Below are 19,575 nucleotides of genomic sequence, written 5' to 3'. Positions count from 1 at the left end.
AAATAAAAAAAACAGGTTACCCCACTCAACCCCCTAAAATAAGAAATAAACGGTTTTGACTTATTTACAATATTAGTGGTGGTAATTGCTATTATAACTGTTTCGAATTTTAGGTATCTATGTCAAACGGTTTTCGGAGAAAAACGCATTTAACTGATTTGCAAGACCGAAGTGATCCCATATCCGTTTGTCAAAACAAAGTTTTGCACGGAACACTAAAAAGTAACCGAATCATGATATTGCCGATTTTTAGAAGCAATTTTCATTTTGCATATTTTCCTATATTTATTTTTATTTATTTTTTTCTTCATAATTTTAGCTTTTGTGCATAATTTGTACAAATTTTTAAATTGAATTTTAGACCTATGTTCGTGATTTTATTCTATCGAGCGAAAGTCAAAAACTCAAGATTCGATTTGATACAGTCCCTTGAGAAAGGCCTCAAGATTACTAATAAAATTTATGTCAGCCGTTTTGTAATCCAAAAAACCGCTACGACTTTTTAAAAACTCCGTTTTCTAAACCTACTGCACCTTAAACTGCGAAAGCTAGGCATAAACTACACATCGTAGGCCCCTAAATGTTGTTTTTTTCTTACCTACGATCTAGCTAGGAATCGCTAGGCTAACATATAGTACGGCCCAAAATCCGAATTTGAAAATGAAACATGGGAAAATTTCGGTCGAAATTTCGCCGATACTCGAGCACTCAGATGTTAGCTCGTCCAATGACTGAGTTTCAAAATTTGATTTATTCAGCTCATACCGAATATACACGAAAGAAATGTTTGCATAAAAAAGTGCTTTGTTATTACTTACACAAAAATTAGGATTTGCGAATTATGTGTTACAACAGTTAACTTGTCGTTCCAGTCACCTGGCGTTTATAAGATCGATTGCAGTTGTGGTAGTTCCTACATCGGGGAAACGAAACGTACCATTGCGGAGCGAGTTAAGGAACATATCGCAGCTGTCAAAAACCGTCAGGTGAACAAGTCTGCCGTTGCTGAGCATTTACTAGAGTCAGGGCCAAACCACTGGATTGAGCTTCACAACCCTAGAATACTTTCTACAGATCGTGGGTTTTATAGTAGAAAAATCCGTGAAGCCATTGAAATCAAGAAACATAGAAATTTCAATCGAGATGAAGGTTTTAAGATCTCATCCACATGGAACCCAGTCATTAGTAAGTGTAAGCGAAACCAAATATCGAAAGTTGAAAAATTGAATATTGTGAGTGTTGTGTGTCGACCCGATCCCTAGTGCGCAAAACGTTCAAGTTAATAAACAAGACCAAGTGCGGGTAGTTCGAAAAACTCGTGCGCCTAGAAGATGTTGATGTCAACTTTAGCCAGTCTTCTCCGAGACCACGGGGACAACGCCGTCCTCGAAACGTCGGTGGTACATTTTAAAACTATTTTACGCGATTAAGTCCCGTGGAGATAAATAATAAAAATTGTCAATTTTTAACAACAAAATCGGTTTTAGAATATTTATCATAATTTATTTTTTTATTCAGTTATTTTTGTTAGTTACTGAATGAGTTTGCCTGATTATTTTTTCCAGTGTATAGTATTGTCTTTTGCTTAGACCGCGATGCACTGAATATTTATAAAATATCATGACAATACCTATTATTACTCAACTTAAAAAGGTAGGTTATGACATCGACACGTTTTAACACTTAACTCGATAAATCGACGCTCAATAGTTATAATTTCTTTATTTAGTCACATGCACAAACTTACAGCTAAGATGCCAAATCGCTTATGCGGTAGAGATATAAGATACAAAACAATCAGAATTAAACATATTCTATAAAATAAAACATTAAAACAAAACAAAAACGATCAAATAAGTTCAGGTCAAATCAACAGACATCACACATAAATTAAATTAAAAGAAACAGAGGAGAGAATGTCAAACTTAAACTTAAACACATACAAAAATGTCATTATTCATTCGTCAAATACACATTAATAAAATTTAAAAAAATCCTAGTAAAGACACTGATACTATCGTAGTATATGTCAGCATCATGTTTGATGTTAAAGAAGTCGTTAAAAAGTGTCAGAGCTCTAGCAGTGGGAGCGTTCTGGGCCTGACGAGTACGAACCGCACCGCGCGCAAACAGAGGCCTTCGTCTACGCACCCCGCCCTCACCAGTGTCTTCCATGCTCAGTCGCGCCTGCGGTACAAACAAACCAATACGTTTTAAGACGGTTGGATTGTCGACCTTATTATTGAGTAGTTGGTAGTAGTGCACCGCAAGCAGCAGCTTGCGCCGTAACTCGAGAATATCCAAGCCCACCCCCCCGCCCATCCCCGTCACGAAAAGAGAGGGAAACAGAAAGGGATAATACCCATACTGCCTTTTGTAGAGAAATCTCGCAAATTTCCTTTGAATCTTCTCTAACATCAAGGTGTATTTCCTCTCATTTGGATCCCATACCGTGGACCCGAATTCCAATATGCTACGTACGTAAGCATTGAATTTGGTTAATGATTTTGGTTAGGAAAAAAAATCAACAAAAGCGTCAAAGGGTAACCTATAACTTCATTGAATGCCGAATGAGATCATAATTCTTTATTACAACTGCAATATAGTAACATAATATTATGAGAATCTATTAAAAAAATTATATTAAAAAATAAAAAATACTGTTGTCCAATGAACATGGGATCCCAAACTTAACATTATGCTCAGATTCGATAGAAAGCATGAAACTCAGAATCCTTACAGCGTAATTTGAGCTCATTTTCAATGTATATAGAATCATACGTGCTCCTTATCATGAGCTTTGACGACCGGTCTGGCCTAGTGGGTAGTGACCTTGCCTATGAAGCCGATGGTCCTGGGTTCGAATCCCGATACGGGCATTTATTTGTGTGATGGGTACAGATATTTGTTCCTGAGTCATGGATGTTTTCTATGTATTTATGTATTTGTATATTATATGTATCGCTGTCTGTACCCACAACACAAGCCTTCTTGAGCTTACCGTGGGACTTAGTCAGTTTGTGTAAGAATGTCCCTATAATATTTATTTATGATTATTTATTTATGAGCTATGTTCGGTAGAATTATCAAAGTAGGTATGAATTTAAAATAACTAAAAAAAAACAAGAGAATAAAACAAATAAAACAATTGCCCTAATTTGTTGTAGGCACTTCCATACCATTTAAAATTAATATTTTTTTATTATTTGAAAGTATGTAGTTTCCCAATGGTCCCATTTTGTCCAAATACAGTTCTGATTACGAGAATCATGAAGAATTGAGCAAACTCCGGAAATCTTTCATTAACAGATATATCGATTTAGAAAATTCTAAATTAGGCCTATGTTGATTGTACGTGGATAAAATCTGTCATTGGCCCATCCTGTATTATACTGGATTATTTCGCAGACACCCGCTAGTTAACATTGAAATCGTGCTCCTGTTTATAATAAATGTACTCGTTTCACTAGGGTACGCTCGTAGCGGTTCACCGTAGCCCGTAGCATATTGTCTCCGTAGAGTTTTGACGTCAAATAGGCTAGATGACAAATTTTTATTAATGGTATCAATCGATCAGGTTTGTTTTTGGGATCAAATGTCTATATGGGACCCACATCATTAAATCAATACAAAAGTCAGAAATGATAGCCAGTCCGACAGTCGTACTTCACTCACGAAACGCTCCTAACAAAACGATAAGTGAACGTGACGTCAAGGTCACTGAGAGACCATCTTGAAGTATGGAAAATAAGTCAAATTGCAATTTTGTCGATGAAATATTGCGTTTATACGTATGGGTGATCAATCCAAATGGGTCAGTATGGAGAAGTCAGAAACTATGAGAGGTAGCGAAATCTGTTCTTAGGAACCATGGCGTCGATTTTAGATTTAATAATAATGACATTCAAACTTTTTTTTTAACTCTCATACATAACTGGGAATCGAACCTGGTCAATATTCTTTATGTAATCGCGTGTAGTATTAGTTTGTATAATTGATCCTGAAATTTGAATAAAAAATTAGAAAAAATTGAATGCCATCATCATTTTCCTCGCGTTGTCCCGGCATTTTGTCTCGGCTTATGGGAGCCTGGGGTCCGCTTGGCAACCAATCCCAAGAAATGACGTGGGCACTAGTTTTTACGAAAGCGACTGCCATCTGACCTTCCAACCCAGAGGGGAAACTAGGCATTATTGGGATTAGTCCGGTTTCCTTACGATGTTTTCTTTCACCGAAAAGCGACAGGTAAATATCAAAGATATTCCGTACATAAGTTTCGAAAAACTCATTGGTACGAAGCCGGGGTTTGAAAGTCGCACTCCCTTACCGCTAGGCCACGAGCGCTTTATGCCAATAAGGCCTAGTATCCCCTCTGGGTTGGAAAGGTCAGATGGCAGTCGCTTTTGTAAAAATTAGTGCCCACGTCAATTCTTGGGATTAGTTGCCAAGCGAACCCCAGGCTCCCATGAGCCGTGGCAAAATGCCGGGACAACGCGAGGAAGATGATGATGACATTAATTATTTCAAATTTTTTATTCAAATTTCAGGATCAATAATACAAACAAAGTGGGCGGGGCACATTGCTCGCAGAACTGATGGCCGGTGGGGCCGGAAGGTTTTGGAGTGGCGTCCGCGTACCGGAAGACGAACTGCCGGTAGGCCTCCAACGAGATGGAGCGACGACCTGGTGAAGGTCGCGGGAATTCGGTGGTTGCGAGCGGCACAGGATCGGTCGGAGTGGCGAGCCTTGGGGAGGCCTATGTCCAGCAGTGGACGTCTAACGGCTGACATGATGATGATGATGAATACAAACAAATAATAACGCGATTACAATAAAGAATATTGACCAGGTTCGATTCCCGGTTATGTATGAGAGTTTAAAAAAAAGTTTTATTATTAAATTTAAAATCGACGCCATGGTTCCTAAGAACAGATTTCGCTATCTCTCTTTCTGACTTCTCCCTATTGACCTATTTGGATTGATCACCCTGTATAGTTGTCATACAATCTTTGTTTGGGTTAAATGTAAGGAATCGAATGGTACCCTTACTTCATTCCTTTTTGGAAGTTAAAAAAAACTTAAAATTTTGAAAGCCCTGTATTTTTTTATCATTTCCATATATTATTTTAATATATACATTATTGCGATAAATTGTTTATTTGCTATCTATCGATTTTACTACATTTCGTTATAAAATTCAACATGTATCATCATCCCTATTCTCTCATTAGTTCTAAATAGAAGAAATAAGAAGACTTGATGCTGATTCTGATTTAACAATTTGTAAAGGTTTTCATCATCAGGGACCAGAACCGGCTACCAACAAAGGGGTATTCGATAGGGTATTTGATAGAATAGTTTTTACAGATCCTATCCTTTTGGAAATCATATCGTTTACTTCCCTACTCGAAAGGGTTACCAAATCAATAGAGTTTGAAATCAATAGAGTGAGATTTTGAGTAAGCGCTTACCATATCAAAAAAACTTAATAGGGAAACCCTATCAAGTGTTTTTAAAATTCGATTGCCATTGAAATTGCCATTGCGCCTTATAAGTATTTCCATATTGATGGCCTAACACAATGATAAGGGTAGCCATATCATCTGGGTAACCCTGTCGAAAAGATTAATCAAATGAAGGGCTTAAAGGGGTTTCCGGTCCATGGTTTTCATCTTGTTTTGATACAATCTTAAGTAAGCGAGCGAGATGTCTGATGAGATGACTATGATTGCATTTCGGGAGTAGCAATGAGTGTGAGGGTCTGTCTCGTGGCTTACCTTTGAGAGTGATGACGCCCTCAGCACGCCCGAACGCGTTAGCAGCGGCGCACGAGTATTCGCCGAAGTCGCCCTTTTTGAGCCGCGTAACAGTCAGGTTCATCCGCAGCGCGTACTCGCTTATGATCTCCTCCGATATTATATACTTCGAACTGTTCATTAGCTTGCCACCTTAAAACAAAAGATAATTGATTTAAAATATTTTAGATAGAAATTAAAAAAGCAATAGGTATTAAACAAGCATAGGTAGGTAGTAAACATTTCTGCTTTTTAATGAAAGTACGTAATATTTAATAAAGCGAGAAATCTCAAGAGCATTTTAACTTCATGCCATAACAAGAAGCATTAAAACGTATAAACTTTGCTAACATCCCAGCAGCAAACATTCGAAAGATACTTGTTTGAATAAAGTTTTGTGCTTCAATGTAGAGAAGCAACCAGTAGAAGTTAGTAAACATGTAGGAAACATGTTTACTAAAGTATTCTACGTTGGCAAATAAATTCAAACTGTCCTACACTGTGCCCAAGTATTTGATTAAAATAGTTTTTTAAACTAATGGTTTAATAAAGTTTTTTAAAGATAACACGATAACCGCCATCTAGGATAGCTCAAGGGCAACACCGGTGTGAGGGTTGAGGTTAGAGAGGTGTCACTGGACTTTAAAGTCTTTAAACATATAACCAACTCGCAACTTACGACTTTTTGACGACTAGTCTGGCCTAGTGGGTAGTGACCCTGCCTGTGAAGCCGATGGTCCTGGGTTCGAATCTCGGTAAGGGCATTTATTTGTGTGATGAGCACAGATATTTGTTCCTGAGTCTTGGGTGTTTTCTATGTATTTGTAAAAAAAAAACGTTTATTCAAAAATCTTACTTACAACTAAATACATATTTTCTTCTGCCAAACCACACAGTGGTTTGTTGGCAGACGAGGCTCCTTTGCGTTTGTGTTAGCGGTTGATATGTAACTTAACTTTATCTTAAACCTAAACTTACCTACTTAACCCTTTACTGCATGCGCAGCCTTATATGGCTGTTATGTTTTTAGCTATTAAAGTTTACTTTTAACCAAATACTTTTTTTATTTTTGACATGAAGTAAGGGGTTAACTTTCTAATCTGAGCGTACAGTTTACAAATGTAATGTATGTATTATGTATATTATATATATCGTTGTCTGAGTACCCACAACACAAGCCTTCTTGAACTAACTGTCTGGCTTGGTCAATCTGTGTAAGAATGTCCTATAATAATTATTTATTATTAAATATTTAGGTACTTACGTTTCCACAGCAGAACGCAGCTCTCGCGACCACTCTGGACGGCCGGCTAAGATAAGCCATGTATGATTCTTTACTAAATAAGAACTTGTTAAATAAGTTCTTACCGATTGGCGAGTTGTCCCGCTGCCAAGTGTTGAGCGACTTGGGCGAGGCCTCGACGTGGCACTGCAGCGTCACTTGTTTGTCGGCAGCCCGCATCACAACTGGAAGTTCCACTTCCACGCTCGGCTTAACTAATAAATAAGAAAGGAAGTAATAAAAATAAACTCAGCAGTTGTTATAAACGTAAAAGGTTCTTCATTGTTAAAGCCATAAAATAGGAGGTTCACAAGTTTAATACTATTAAAGTGTATTTGAAACAGATAAGTATGAAGGTTGAAACTTGAAAAGTTTCTTTGTTGTTAAAGTCATAAAATAGAAGGCGCACAAGTTTAATACTATTATAATAGTGTACCTATCTGAAAACTGAAATATGAAGGTACTTGAATATAATGGCTAGATATTGTCTCTACATTAAGTATGCGCGTCGTTCGTATATAAATAAACTGTATGCTGCATTACGCTGGGTCCACATTTATATAATTTTGAAGATCACAATTATGAGTAAATCTCGTATCGACAACAACGCGTATCCTAAGATTCCTAAGTATTGACGTATTGACCCTTACTTCGGGCATACCATATCACTAGCACTGTCGCGTAAAAAAATGCGTCCATACTAGCCGTAACTATCTAGTCCGTGTTAAAGATATCGATAGTCGATAAAGTGCTCCAAAAAATAGTTATTTTGTTACAATGTAAATTTTTCATTCCAATTTTAAAAATCTTATGACACAACAAGTTTCTGTAATCAATCAACAATGACAAGATTAGACCGTCAATTTTTAATTGTGACGTTGTGAGAGATGACCGTGTCCTTTCCCTTTTTTTCCAGATATATAATTTATCACAAAGCCACAAAAAATTGATTATATTTCCAATATCTGGGACACCGAGCTTTGGTCGGAAAACATATAAAAACTCAAAAATGCGCGTTTTCCAAGAGATAAGACCTAGATCGATTTCTCGCCCCCCAAAACCCCCATATAGCAAATTTCATCGAAATCGTTACATTTTTTATGCTGTAAAACTATTGATTGACTTGATTTGATTATTGACTCTAAATACTTAAGTAAAAACATTTATTATCTTGAATAGATAGGTCACGCTCAACAACAATGTTGTAATTATAATTACACTCAAACTTATGTTTTTGTGACATATATTGAGCCTCTCACGTCTTCCAGTATTTAAGCAACCAGTAGAGTTTTAGATTTTTTGTTAAAGGTCACAAAAAGCCGCTCCCGTACAGTCGAAGTTGCTCTGTCATTTTCTACAAAACTTCTACTCACTCTTTCTTAATTTTTACAATTTTTAAGGACGTAAGCTAATGCCTGACACAGATAAACATTACTTAAATGTTCATGCCAAGTTTTATGTAGGTAATATTAGGATGTATTAGTTTTAAAATGACAGCGTAACTTCAATTGCATAGCGCCGGCTTTGTTCTAGTGATATAACTTTTACTAGTAAAAACAATATAGGAAATTTAACTTAATTTTTATATTCATGCAATAAGATTTAAACCCTAACGAAAATCTTGTGTGAAGAGTAGGTATGGTCGAGTTCACAAACGTTAACGGACGGACGTACGGACTTACGGAGTGGTAGTTTAATGGTAGGATTTATAAGCTTGATAATTAGTGTTTAAGGTTGCATGCCGTTACTCGGCTGAATTATACGTGACCTATAAAAACTATGTAACATCTGTTAACTACCATAATTTACGCAAATAAACGAGCTTATATTCTATTATATTCTAAACATCTTTACAAGCCAACGTTTCCAAATGTTTTTACACACCTCTAAGATACTGACAATAAGGTCGTGTTAATATATTTTTAAACACACTGTACGTACACACACCTAACCTATTGGTTCCGTAACCGTTCTTACGAGGGCAGGTACACAAATTGGTTGGGTAACCATGTGGGTGACTATTAAATACGTAACCTCACGTTTGGCGTTACCCTCATAAAGTTACCTTATAAAATTCGATCTGAAATGTTTACTTACAATGCACAGAGACCTCGTAGCGGCGACTCTTCGTGGGCGGGACGGAGTTGGCTGCGATGCAGAGGTACGTGCCTATATCGCTGCGCTGCAGCCCCTTCAGCGCCAGCGTCGACCCCTTGAAGACGTCTATTACTGTACACAACAAATTTTTACTTAGACACTTTGATTAGTTTGGATTTTTATCGCCTTTTTTTATTCCACGTCGGCGGCATACAAATGCACAGTCGCTTGATGGTAAGCACTGGCACAAGTGGCACAACTGGCAAATGGCACTAATATGCTAAGAATGCTAGGGGTGAAAAATTCCCAAGCTACAGTAAGTTCAGGATGAAAAATCCTCGACAGGGAGTAAATTCCATAGTCAGACCGTTTCACGAGAGTAATACCTTTTTTTATTTTATTCTATATTAAAATCTTATATAAAATCAGACAGAAAAGTGCCGTGAAACCCTATCGGGTTTGTATCGACACTGCATTCGTGGATACATTTTTCATTTAAACATTGTTGTGATACATAGGATAAACAATAATTATATAAAGTTACAAATGAGATTACTTAATTACAAGAAATAAAATTATCCGCGGGTAAAACTAAATAGCTCCCACCCAAGTATACAACCGGCCGTGAGTTCCTTATCGCTGGGCGACTTACGTGTGAAGAAAGTCGTAAGCGGCTCAGGTTTTCCTAAGCGTATGACATTAGTTTAGTGAGGCATTAATTACAATTACATTATTTATTTAATGTTAATATGGCCAGTAGATTAAATAATATGTATTATACACATATATATATATTGGATGCTTTATGTAGGTAAAGTTATGCTGAGACGCCATCAAGGTACTTTTTTAGTAAATTATTTTAATTTTTCTCGTTTACAATATTTTTTTAATTTATGGGTAGTTCGGTATATAACCTTCGTGCTATATACGCTGTTTTTCTTTCTCCGTATTTATTGTTACTGTTGATAGTTGTAATTTTCTTTTGAGGAATTTTTTTTATATGTATTTTTGATTGAATAGGTTTCATTATTTGTTCGTTATGAATGTTTTCCATTAAAATTAAGTATTTTATTTTACATTGAATAGGCATAACTTTACAAAATTTAAACAATTTGCTATAGTCGTCTCTAAATTGATCTTTTATTTTTCTGGGAACTATTAGTTTTAGTAATCTGAGTTGTTGTTGTTTATTTTGTCTAAGTAGCTTTTGAATTTTTAATACCACACATAGTACGCGAGCGTTTAGATTGCAGGATGTAAGATTGAACGCCCTGCAAACGGAAAACGATGCGATGAAATGGCCCAGTATACACAACTCTATATTACGAATGATCATTAGCTATATATGTTCAATACACATTCTCAGCGACGATAAAGATAGGGGAAAGTGGGGTAGAACCGGGACGCTAAAGGGAAGTATTGAATAAAAAACATATTTGTAAAAAAATCTACGAACTTTATGAGTCTCTGTTTGATTGCCTGAATTAACTACATATTTAATCAGTGAGACCACTATATTAAATATATTAATAACGGGTCATTCACGTATTTTAAGTCGAAAAACGCTCGACATGTTTCACTCCGTACCAAGGAGTGTAAAATACGTGAGTGACCCGTTATTAATATATTTAATATGTCTGTGTCTCACGGAAGTTTTGTCAGTGAGATCACTATTTACATTATCACACTTAAAAAATCAATCAAATTTTAAATCTCAATTTTGTCCATATGCCTTGTACAAAACCGGGTAGGGTAAGCGGGCCCAACGCGGGTAAGCTAACAACAACCGTCAAAAAATTTACGATTTTATTGTATCGGAAATTTATCGAACTTCGATTTAGAACATCGTGTTTTAAGTTTCCGCTTAATATCTTCATACAATAGAGGAAAATCAAAGGGTCTGCTAAAACCCGCTTTGCCCAGACTCGGGCCTAAAGTGGGTTGGAGCTTTGGGCAAAACGGGTAGTGGTTGGGCAAAGCGGGTGTTTTAAAATTAAACGTATATTAATTTAAATTTAAACTAAATATATAATCACAAATATGTTACGTAAACAATATACTAAAATAATCACTACCATGGTATCATGAAATGAAATTTAACGTCATTCAATGTCTCAAACTACCACCGTTTGGAATTTTGATTTCTGTGAGATTTCAATACGAATCTTTAACAATTTTAAGTTACTTCATTGTATTTCACCTAGTTATATTATTAATAACAGTCGTATAACCAGTATTTCGACATATTCTAGAGATCTTACAATCAATATATTAAATGTGTTGCTACATGTAAACTTAGTAGGCGGGTGGCTACCCTCTTTGCCTCCGCTTTGCCTAAAACCACTTATTGACATTGACAAGATACAACTTTGAAATCGAACAGAGACCTGAATGCATTCGATCTCATTTAAATGTTAAATCAACTAATTAGACACAACTTACCTTGATTTTTTTGTAACAAAAACACCACAAAACTATATCGGCATACAGCCAGGCGTCCTCTGCATAGCGCGGATTGCTGGGACCTAATTGAAACTTCATTGGTCGTCGGTCTCTTACGGCGCATGCATACATTCACAATACGGTTACATACAACGATGTATAGGCGCTTACCCATTTTAGGCGGCCTACCCGCTTCTGGCCTGGTTACCCTATACCAAATCCTATACCCGATTTTGCCTCTTACTAAAAATAGCAATGGAACTCGTCAACTTCTTCAGGTTACCAACCAGTACACCCTTCATGGGCTCATATTTTACACTTGAGACATTATACCCCAGTCTCGCTTTTCCGTGTATTGTACAAAAACAGACACTTGTACAAAAGAGGGTCGACCCGGTTTACTCCGTCCGGTTTTGACCCGAACGTACGTACGCAATAACAATCAAAGTAATGTTTGTTGATCTTTAATACATACATAATCGCATAAAAAATACCATTTGTCGTTACGCCAACGTACGACAAATTGGTTTAGTGATGAATTCTATGGAATTATTATATCAGGCACCGCTAAACACGTTTTTCTTATTTAAATTTTGTACGCCAGCATGCGCACCATTCAACTTTTGTTGACAAACTTACCAAGATGGTAGACAGACGTAATCAAAGCCTTCGTCAATCTAAAACTATCTAAGTAGCCATACTGCTGTGTCCTTGTTTTACCCCGTGTCACGATTTTGGACTAATCATCCCTACTATAAGTAGGTATAAGTACTCTGGAAACATCTTAATCTTTATCGCCGTGCTTAGAGTTAATATTATACGCCATAGTCAACAATAAGCCAGTTCACCATTTAATATCAGCTGTCAAATTAAGTTAAATGCAAATAATTTATAACTTTATTACTTAAGGCTTACGACCCCCGCCCCTAAATCTTACGCGCGTAAACATAAAATACTGCGACTACGTAACGCGTACAGTATCAAAAGCGGGCATTGTGTGAAATTGTGTTTTATTAAGGGGTTATAAAGTCGGGCTGCAACATGTCGTTGGCAACTTGTTACTCCAGTTGGCTGCGATTTGCCAAATTACGGGTTATACTGCGCAAACTAATTGTTTTCCGATTGTATCGGAGCGGAATTTTCTGCATTTAAACACATTTGAAGTTGGCCGGCGCGGGCAGACGACAAAGGCAACCTTTTGAACAAGCCAGCGACCTAATGAACTGCGCCTGTGAGTGGCGGACTGGCGGATGATTGAATGAATCGGTGGAAAGTGATAATAAGTACCAAATGGTACAAGAGAAATCATTCATCTTTATGCTTTGGTATTATTTTACCCAAGATTAATTTTGACGAAGAGACCTAAATTTTCATACAGTTATTTGTAAAGGTCTAAATGTGTCATTTTCTTATTTTAAGCTGTGCAGTTTAGACTTCGAAATAAAACTATAAAATTCAAGTTCATTAAATACATTTTGCTACTTATTTGTAGAACAAAAACATACCTAGTGTATACTGCTGTAGGATATTAAAAGGCAGTCTTGTTACGGTTGAAAACGTAATTTCAGCTTTATATAAAGATTCGGGCTCAATTGGGCACTCGTGGCGACATCTAGCACTGGGCTTGCAAAGCGATGCTAGAAATCATTCGGGTCAATTTTTGTTTACAGCGCCATCTGTCCAGATCGATAGGTGGGTAGGTAGGGATAGGATAGGTATTGGATCAGATGGAACATGGAGACTATATAAAGGAGCCAAATCTCTATGTACGAAAAGTGTCCATCAAAAAACAGTAATTAGGCGGCGCCACCATACACCGAAATACTACCAAAAACGACCTACGTAATTTTGTCGGGTTATTTGTTGCCTTATATGGTTCATGTCAGAGATGGGCAAAATGTAATCGACTAACGATTAACGATTAAGATTACAAGAATTAATTGCGACTGACGATTGAAAACGACGATTGATCAATCTTAGTTGTATAGAGTGCAACTAATTTAGTTGCAACTAAATTAGTTGCCGATTGATTTCGGACAACTAAATTTTGTAATCGACTAATTAGTTAGACTATTTTCTCGCGACTAATGTTAGAAGCAAATTGAATAGAATACCTCGGTATGGCTATGTTGACAGACTGATTAGGACATCTTAACGGATGTTTAAAAATAAAATAGTCATGTATTACTTACGATATTTTGACCGTTTCTAAGGAGTGAGATCTGTTCTCACTATTATTTTGCTACTAAAGTAGTGCATCTCTCTGAAATTGGATTAAATTCCTTCCAGTTCCAGGTAAGTAGGATTGTCCCATTGTTTTGTCACCGCGTGACACTAAAAAGAGTTTTACTATTGTCAGAGACAGCAAAATATTGATAGTTTCTATGTCTAAGATTTACTCAGTATCGTATAATTCAAAGTATTAATAACGCACCAACCTACTTTATTGTTTGCGATTTGTAAACAATGCAGTTTTTCGCTATTTGTCATTATTACCAATATATCGTTATAATAATATTATGGCATTATTTGCATTGTCATTCAAGCATTTCAAATTAAACGTGTATACATAATTTTAGCTCAATCGGATGAAGATATCTGCTTCAAAATAAGTCGCAAAATTCTACCCAAACTAACATAGCTGTTACAACATACGAGTACCTCCGTATGTTACATACATACGTACTTGAAGTTACATATTGCAAGATAAAAAATGCAAAAACGGGCGACTACGTAGTTTTAATATAGATTTAATCGTGAAATTTAGTCGATTGAAACTAAAACTAATTTAGTTGTTAGTCGAACATTCTCACAACTAATTTAATCGCAACTAAATTAATCGCGATAAAAAAATGACGATTAGCTTTAATGCCGGCCCCTTGGATTCTCCACTCTTTCTACTGGTACGCGCCAGCGCAGCCTGCTTCTTTGGTGTTGATCGCGTGGTCCATGCTGCTCATAGCGACTGGGGCGTTATAGTAACGCCGCCGCCTACTGGGGGCGTACCTAATGACGGTTTCGTTGTGTGCCATCGCGACTCTTGGCTGCTTTCCTGCACGCCACTGGAGCATCACGAGGCCGCGGTTCAACTGCCCTGTGCTACAGACACGTGATTCAGGTGTGGTTCAATCTGTGCTCAAATCTTTTAGTAAACCGTTACAAACTTTCATCAGTCTTATGAGGAACATTAAAGTGGCCTTTTCAATCTTGTTTCAAGTGCGCAGTGCATATATAAAGATAGAACTTAATAGACTTTTAATTAAGGCTGTTCGAGCAGTCCGTTAATATAGTGAAGCTGAATATAAGTACTTAGTATAAATACTGTAAGTTAACTCTAACTAGCCTACTGCTTGTTTTTTTGAAGAAATTTTATTGGATTATGTGTTGAGCTTAACCAATAGTTTTATTCTCTTATTTCATAATTTAGCTTCCTCTCGTGTACAATATATCTGAACGCCAGTACGGCGCCCATACCTACTTCTTGATTTCTATTATATAACAGTCACTAATTGAAACCTTTTCGAGAGAGCTTTAAGAATTTCACAGACTGGTAGTTTGACAGCAAAGCGTCGAACCTTTGGTACCCTGAGATATTATATAGCTCTATAAAATAAAAATAAATAAAATAAATATATAATTATAAAAAAATAAATAAAAAAACCTGAGTCTTCTGTGAACAAAATGTTCTAAGAAGACTGCCTTTTCGCATCCGACGGCAGTATAAGGGCCTGCATACCCTCATAAGACTCATCATAGATACCTACATCGCAACCAGCTATAATAAGTAGATAACTAAAATAAACTAACGCCCTCCCTGAAAATGTCTTAAGATTTGAGTAACGGGTTTAATAATATACTTGTTACGTTTTATAACTCGCCCGTGCTTTAATTAAGTCGACTTCAGCGTCTTCAGCCTTCAGCGCGTGGTATCGCCAGGAGCGAAGACACGTAATTAACTAATCATACTAGCTACAACTACATGGCACTAATTACGAACATGTGTGTAGAAAATATTTTTGACTCATAGTACATAAAAGTAGTGGTACATAAAATTAAATAAAATGGTACTTACAGGTAAAAAATAGTGGCAACACCGGTTGACATGTCACAACAATGGCATTTTCATCAGATTTTAGTAACTAATAATTATTATTTTAAAATATTTGTTTGTGATGAAATCAACAAATCACTCATTAACAAATTTAGAAAAACGCAAAAAAAAGTTTAGATAATTACTGGATTACAGAACCTAAAGTAATTTCAAAATTAGTACTACTGTACCGGACTCTACCGGAGTCCGGTTTTAACGACGCCCAAGGGACTGCTGAAATTACGTCGTAATAACCGGACGTCGTACTAAACGAACTGCCAATTTTAATAAAAAAAAATATCAAAATAATTAGATCATTTTGTATTTATTAATATTTATCCGACCATGAAAGAAAAAAAAACATTATAATTAAAATGTTTATATTTACGCAAGTATTACGACATTTTGTCTTAAATGGAGAGACTTGTGTTAGGAAGAAGCAACTTTTGTACGCGTACTCACTCATCAACCGTAAATTACTCGAATCCCGTGAAATAAAAAGTGATAATTCTTGGGGATCTAATAAAGATGACAATCGTACAACGGCATTCAAAGAATAAATAAGTTTTTTGACAAATTTTAATATAAGCCTTTATATTTTACGTTGGCTGTGTAGTTTTGTTTCAACACGCATCTTATACTCATTGAGACAATTCTAGCAAACCCAAACGCACATGACACACAGGAGGTGGCCATAGCGCCATAGGAACTGTCCTATGGCCTCCTCCTGTGTCCATCATTAGAAGTGGGTGACAGTCCAAAATATTGCATTGTTAAGCTGGGTGAGCTTACACAATTATGTATGTGAAGTTTAAGCTCAATGAAATAATGGGAATTGGGTTTTATTTAGCTTGCATGATTACGAAAAGTCACATGACTATTTCATCTTGCTGCGTATGTAGGGCAAGGGCTGCGTAGGGGGAGAGGAGTTGGGTGGGCGGGACGGAATAAGCTTCTTACCAAAATTTATTTGTAAAAACGTCGCTCGTCGTTCTAACCGGACTTGACGGACGGATTTTGTGTAAATTTCCGTCGTTAAAAGCGGTCGGTCATTATAAGCGGAGTCGTAATAAACGGTTGTACTTTCATTGTAGCTCATACTAGAAACAAACACGTGGCCTATACTTACGTCGCTATAACCGGTTGCTTGTTATATGCGAAGTCGTACTAACCGGACTCTACTGTAATTCAACAAATTTTTAGGGTTCCGTACCCAAAGGGTAAAAACGGGACCCTATTACTAAGAGTCCGCTGTATGTCTGTCTGTCTGTCACCAGGCTGTATCTATAAACCGTGGATAGACTAGACTAGACAGCTGAAATTTTCACAGATGATGTATTTATGTTGCCTCTATAACAACAAATACTAAAAATAGAATAAAATAAATATTTAAGTGGGGCTCCCAAACAACAAGCGTGTTTTTTTTGCCGTTTTGTGTTTAAATATTACGGAACCCTTTGTGCACGAGTCCGACTCACAGTTGGCCGGTTTTTTGCATTCCTCTAAATTTGTCCATGAGTGTAGTTTAATATTTCATCACAAACAAATATTTTAAAATAAAAATTATTAGTTATTAAAATCTGATAAAAATTGTTATAAACATTGTTATTTTTCAAAGAAAATAAATAGCAAGCATCAGCATGAATAAAACAAAACGTAGTTAACTCGGAAGATAACATAAAGCCCGTCACAGACGGAGCGATAATATAGCAAGGCGTCTTACGATATCTTTTACGTACTATTTGACAGTCCACACACGAAGCTATAACATATATTTTGGTATCTTACGATATTTTATAGCAAGGCGTCTTAAGATACCTTAAGTGGTTATAGCTCGGTATATTACCATATATTTTGGGATATTTCGTCTCTCTCACAATGTAGGTGCTAGACAGAGAGCGATATATATTTTGGTATTGTTGTCGTGTGTGGTGCTTAGCTATACTCTAACTAAGATACATATCTGTCGGTATCTTACGGTAGATATCTGTCGGTATATTATCGCTCCGTCTGTGACGGATTAAAACGTGTTTTAAAGGTGATAGGCCAAAATTTTACAAAATTAAATGTTTCGCCAAAAACAAGTTGGCGGATTTTAATCTCATTTAAAAATGTTTATGAATGATCTGCCGAAATGACGAATGAGATTTTGGTCTTATTTATGAGCTTAGGTTATATGAAAAATATTAGTTTTAAATGTCAACGGCAAACGTAAAGGACGTACTTATGCGGCAGAAGATGGATGTATGTACTTATGTTTGCATAATGTCTTGCCTGTTAAAGCTCAATGGCGCCCTCAATACATTTTTAGGGTTCCGTACCCAAAGGGTAAAAATGGGACCCTATTACTCCGTCTCTGTCTGTCTGTCTGTCCGTCTGTCACCAGGCTGTATCTCATGAACCGTGATAGCTATACAGTTGAAATTTTCACAGATGATGTATTTCTGTTGCCGCTATAACAACACATACTAAAAACAGAATAAAACTAATATTTAAGTGGGGCTCCCATACAACAAACGTGATTTTTTTGTCGTTTTTTGCGTATTAGTCGGAACCCTTCGTGCGCGAGTCCGACTCTCATTTGGCCGGTTTTTTGTACAATTAAATGTAGCAATGTACAGTACACACCACACGCTAATGATTATTGTTTTTAGTAAAATACAGTGTGTAAATCTATTACGGGCGAATCTCTTAACGGTGGCTAGTATATGACATAAGAAATGTAATTAGATAACTTTTACTTAGAATTGCAATTAAAATTTTATCCATACAAAATAATTCAGCCCGCAATGTTTAGAGATACGAGCGTTTTAAAGTAACTGTCATCGCTTGTTGGCAGTTACTATTAAAAAGCTCGTATCTCGTAATGTTGATTGCTGCTCGGTAAATTAAAAAAAAAATACGGGGTCATAATTAAGTGTAAATTAAAAAAAACTTCTTAATTAATGATTATTCGAATAAATTCTATATCTGGTTTAATTTATCGCCCGTATTAGATTTACACACTGTATATTATTTAGTCCAAGTCCGTAATCTAAATACATACATTCCATATCCTCCTACATCTTTAAAAATTCACTGAGATTAATTCCAGATTATTATCTAAACGAAAATGTTAAAAAGAGTAACATCTATATTATATATTCACTTCATCCATTAATAAATGACAAAATACTTGATAAAAGCCTCACAATAAACAAAGCAAAAGCTTCCGTAATACAGCTTTAGAACAAAAGAAATGAGACTCCCAAAGAAAAGAAAGAAAAACAATAAGAGCCTCTGTTTAACCAAATCGACAATATTTACTTAGCAGAGCGTGTATAACATGTCCAATTAATACAAGGTACAGCCTTTACTACTCTGTTAACCCTTAATAGGGCAGAGATATGAATTTCGAAATAAAACAACTTGACTAAGTGATTTAGATATTTATTGTAGCCACAATCAAGATGATAGTAAAAAATTTTTTTTCAGGAAATCAGTTTTCATGAAAAACATGGTGGTAACTATATGCCCGTTACCTCTTAATGGTTTTTAGGAAGTGGTAAGTATTTTACCGTTGCCCGTTCGTGCTGCATGAGGCAATACTGTCCTCAGACTGGTGAAGCATGGACATGCCGTCTGTGGATGCACAATGAATGCTTTTAAAGCACGGCGTGGCGCATAAAGCCACTTTGCATACGTCACATCGTTACGTAGTCAACTAATTCCAAAATATCTTCGGAAGACCGATCAAGGGCCCCATCACATGGTTTCTTCTCATGTTCACCAGTATCTAAAGCATTTTTTGGGGTAGTTTCGCTTATTGCCATATCGTCTACCTCTAGATAATCATCTCTGCTGTCAACACAATGCTCTTCGGCAACCT

General features: G+C 36.4%; 1 protein-coding gene across 1 annotated transcript in view; it reads right to left on the bottom strand.

The window, feature by feature from the left end:
• Nucleotides 1-19,575, bottom strand: part of LOC134751770 (lachesin-like) — a 76,878-nt gene that overhangs the window by 1,253 nt on the left and 56,050 nt on the right. Inside the window, exons 5-7 of the mRNA XM_063687234.1 lie at nt 9,176-9,307; nt 7,165-7,293; nt 5,779-5,949 (exon numbers count right to left, since the gene is read on the bottom strand). Coding sequence (XP_063543304.1) covers nt 5,779-5,949; nt 7,165-7,293; nt 9,176-9,307 — 432 coding nt within the window. The remainder of the gene's footprint in view (nt 1-5,778; nt 5,950-7,164; nt 7,294-9,175; nt 9,308-19,575) is intronic.

The sequence above is a fragment of the Cydia strobilella genome, chromosome 2 (assembly GCF_947568885.1).
Source record: "Cydia strobilella chromosome 2, ilCydStro3.1, whole genome shotgun sequence".
Classification (NCBI taxonomy): Eukaryota; Metazoa; Arthropoda; class Insecta; order Lepidoptera; family Tortricidae; genus Cydia; species Cydia strobilella.
The sequence above is the reverse complement of the archived record's forward strand: the minus strand, read 5'-3'. Positions and strand labels throughout refer to the sequence as shown.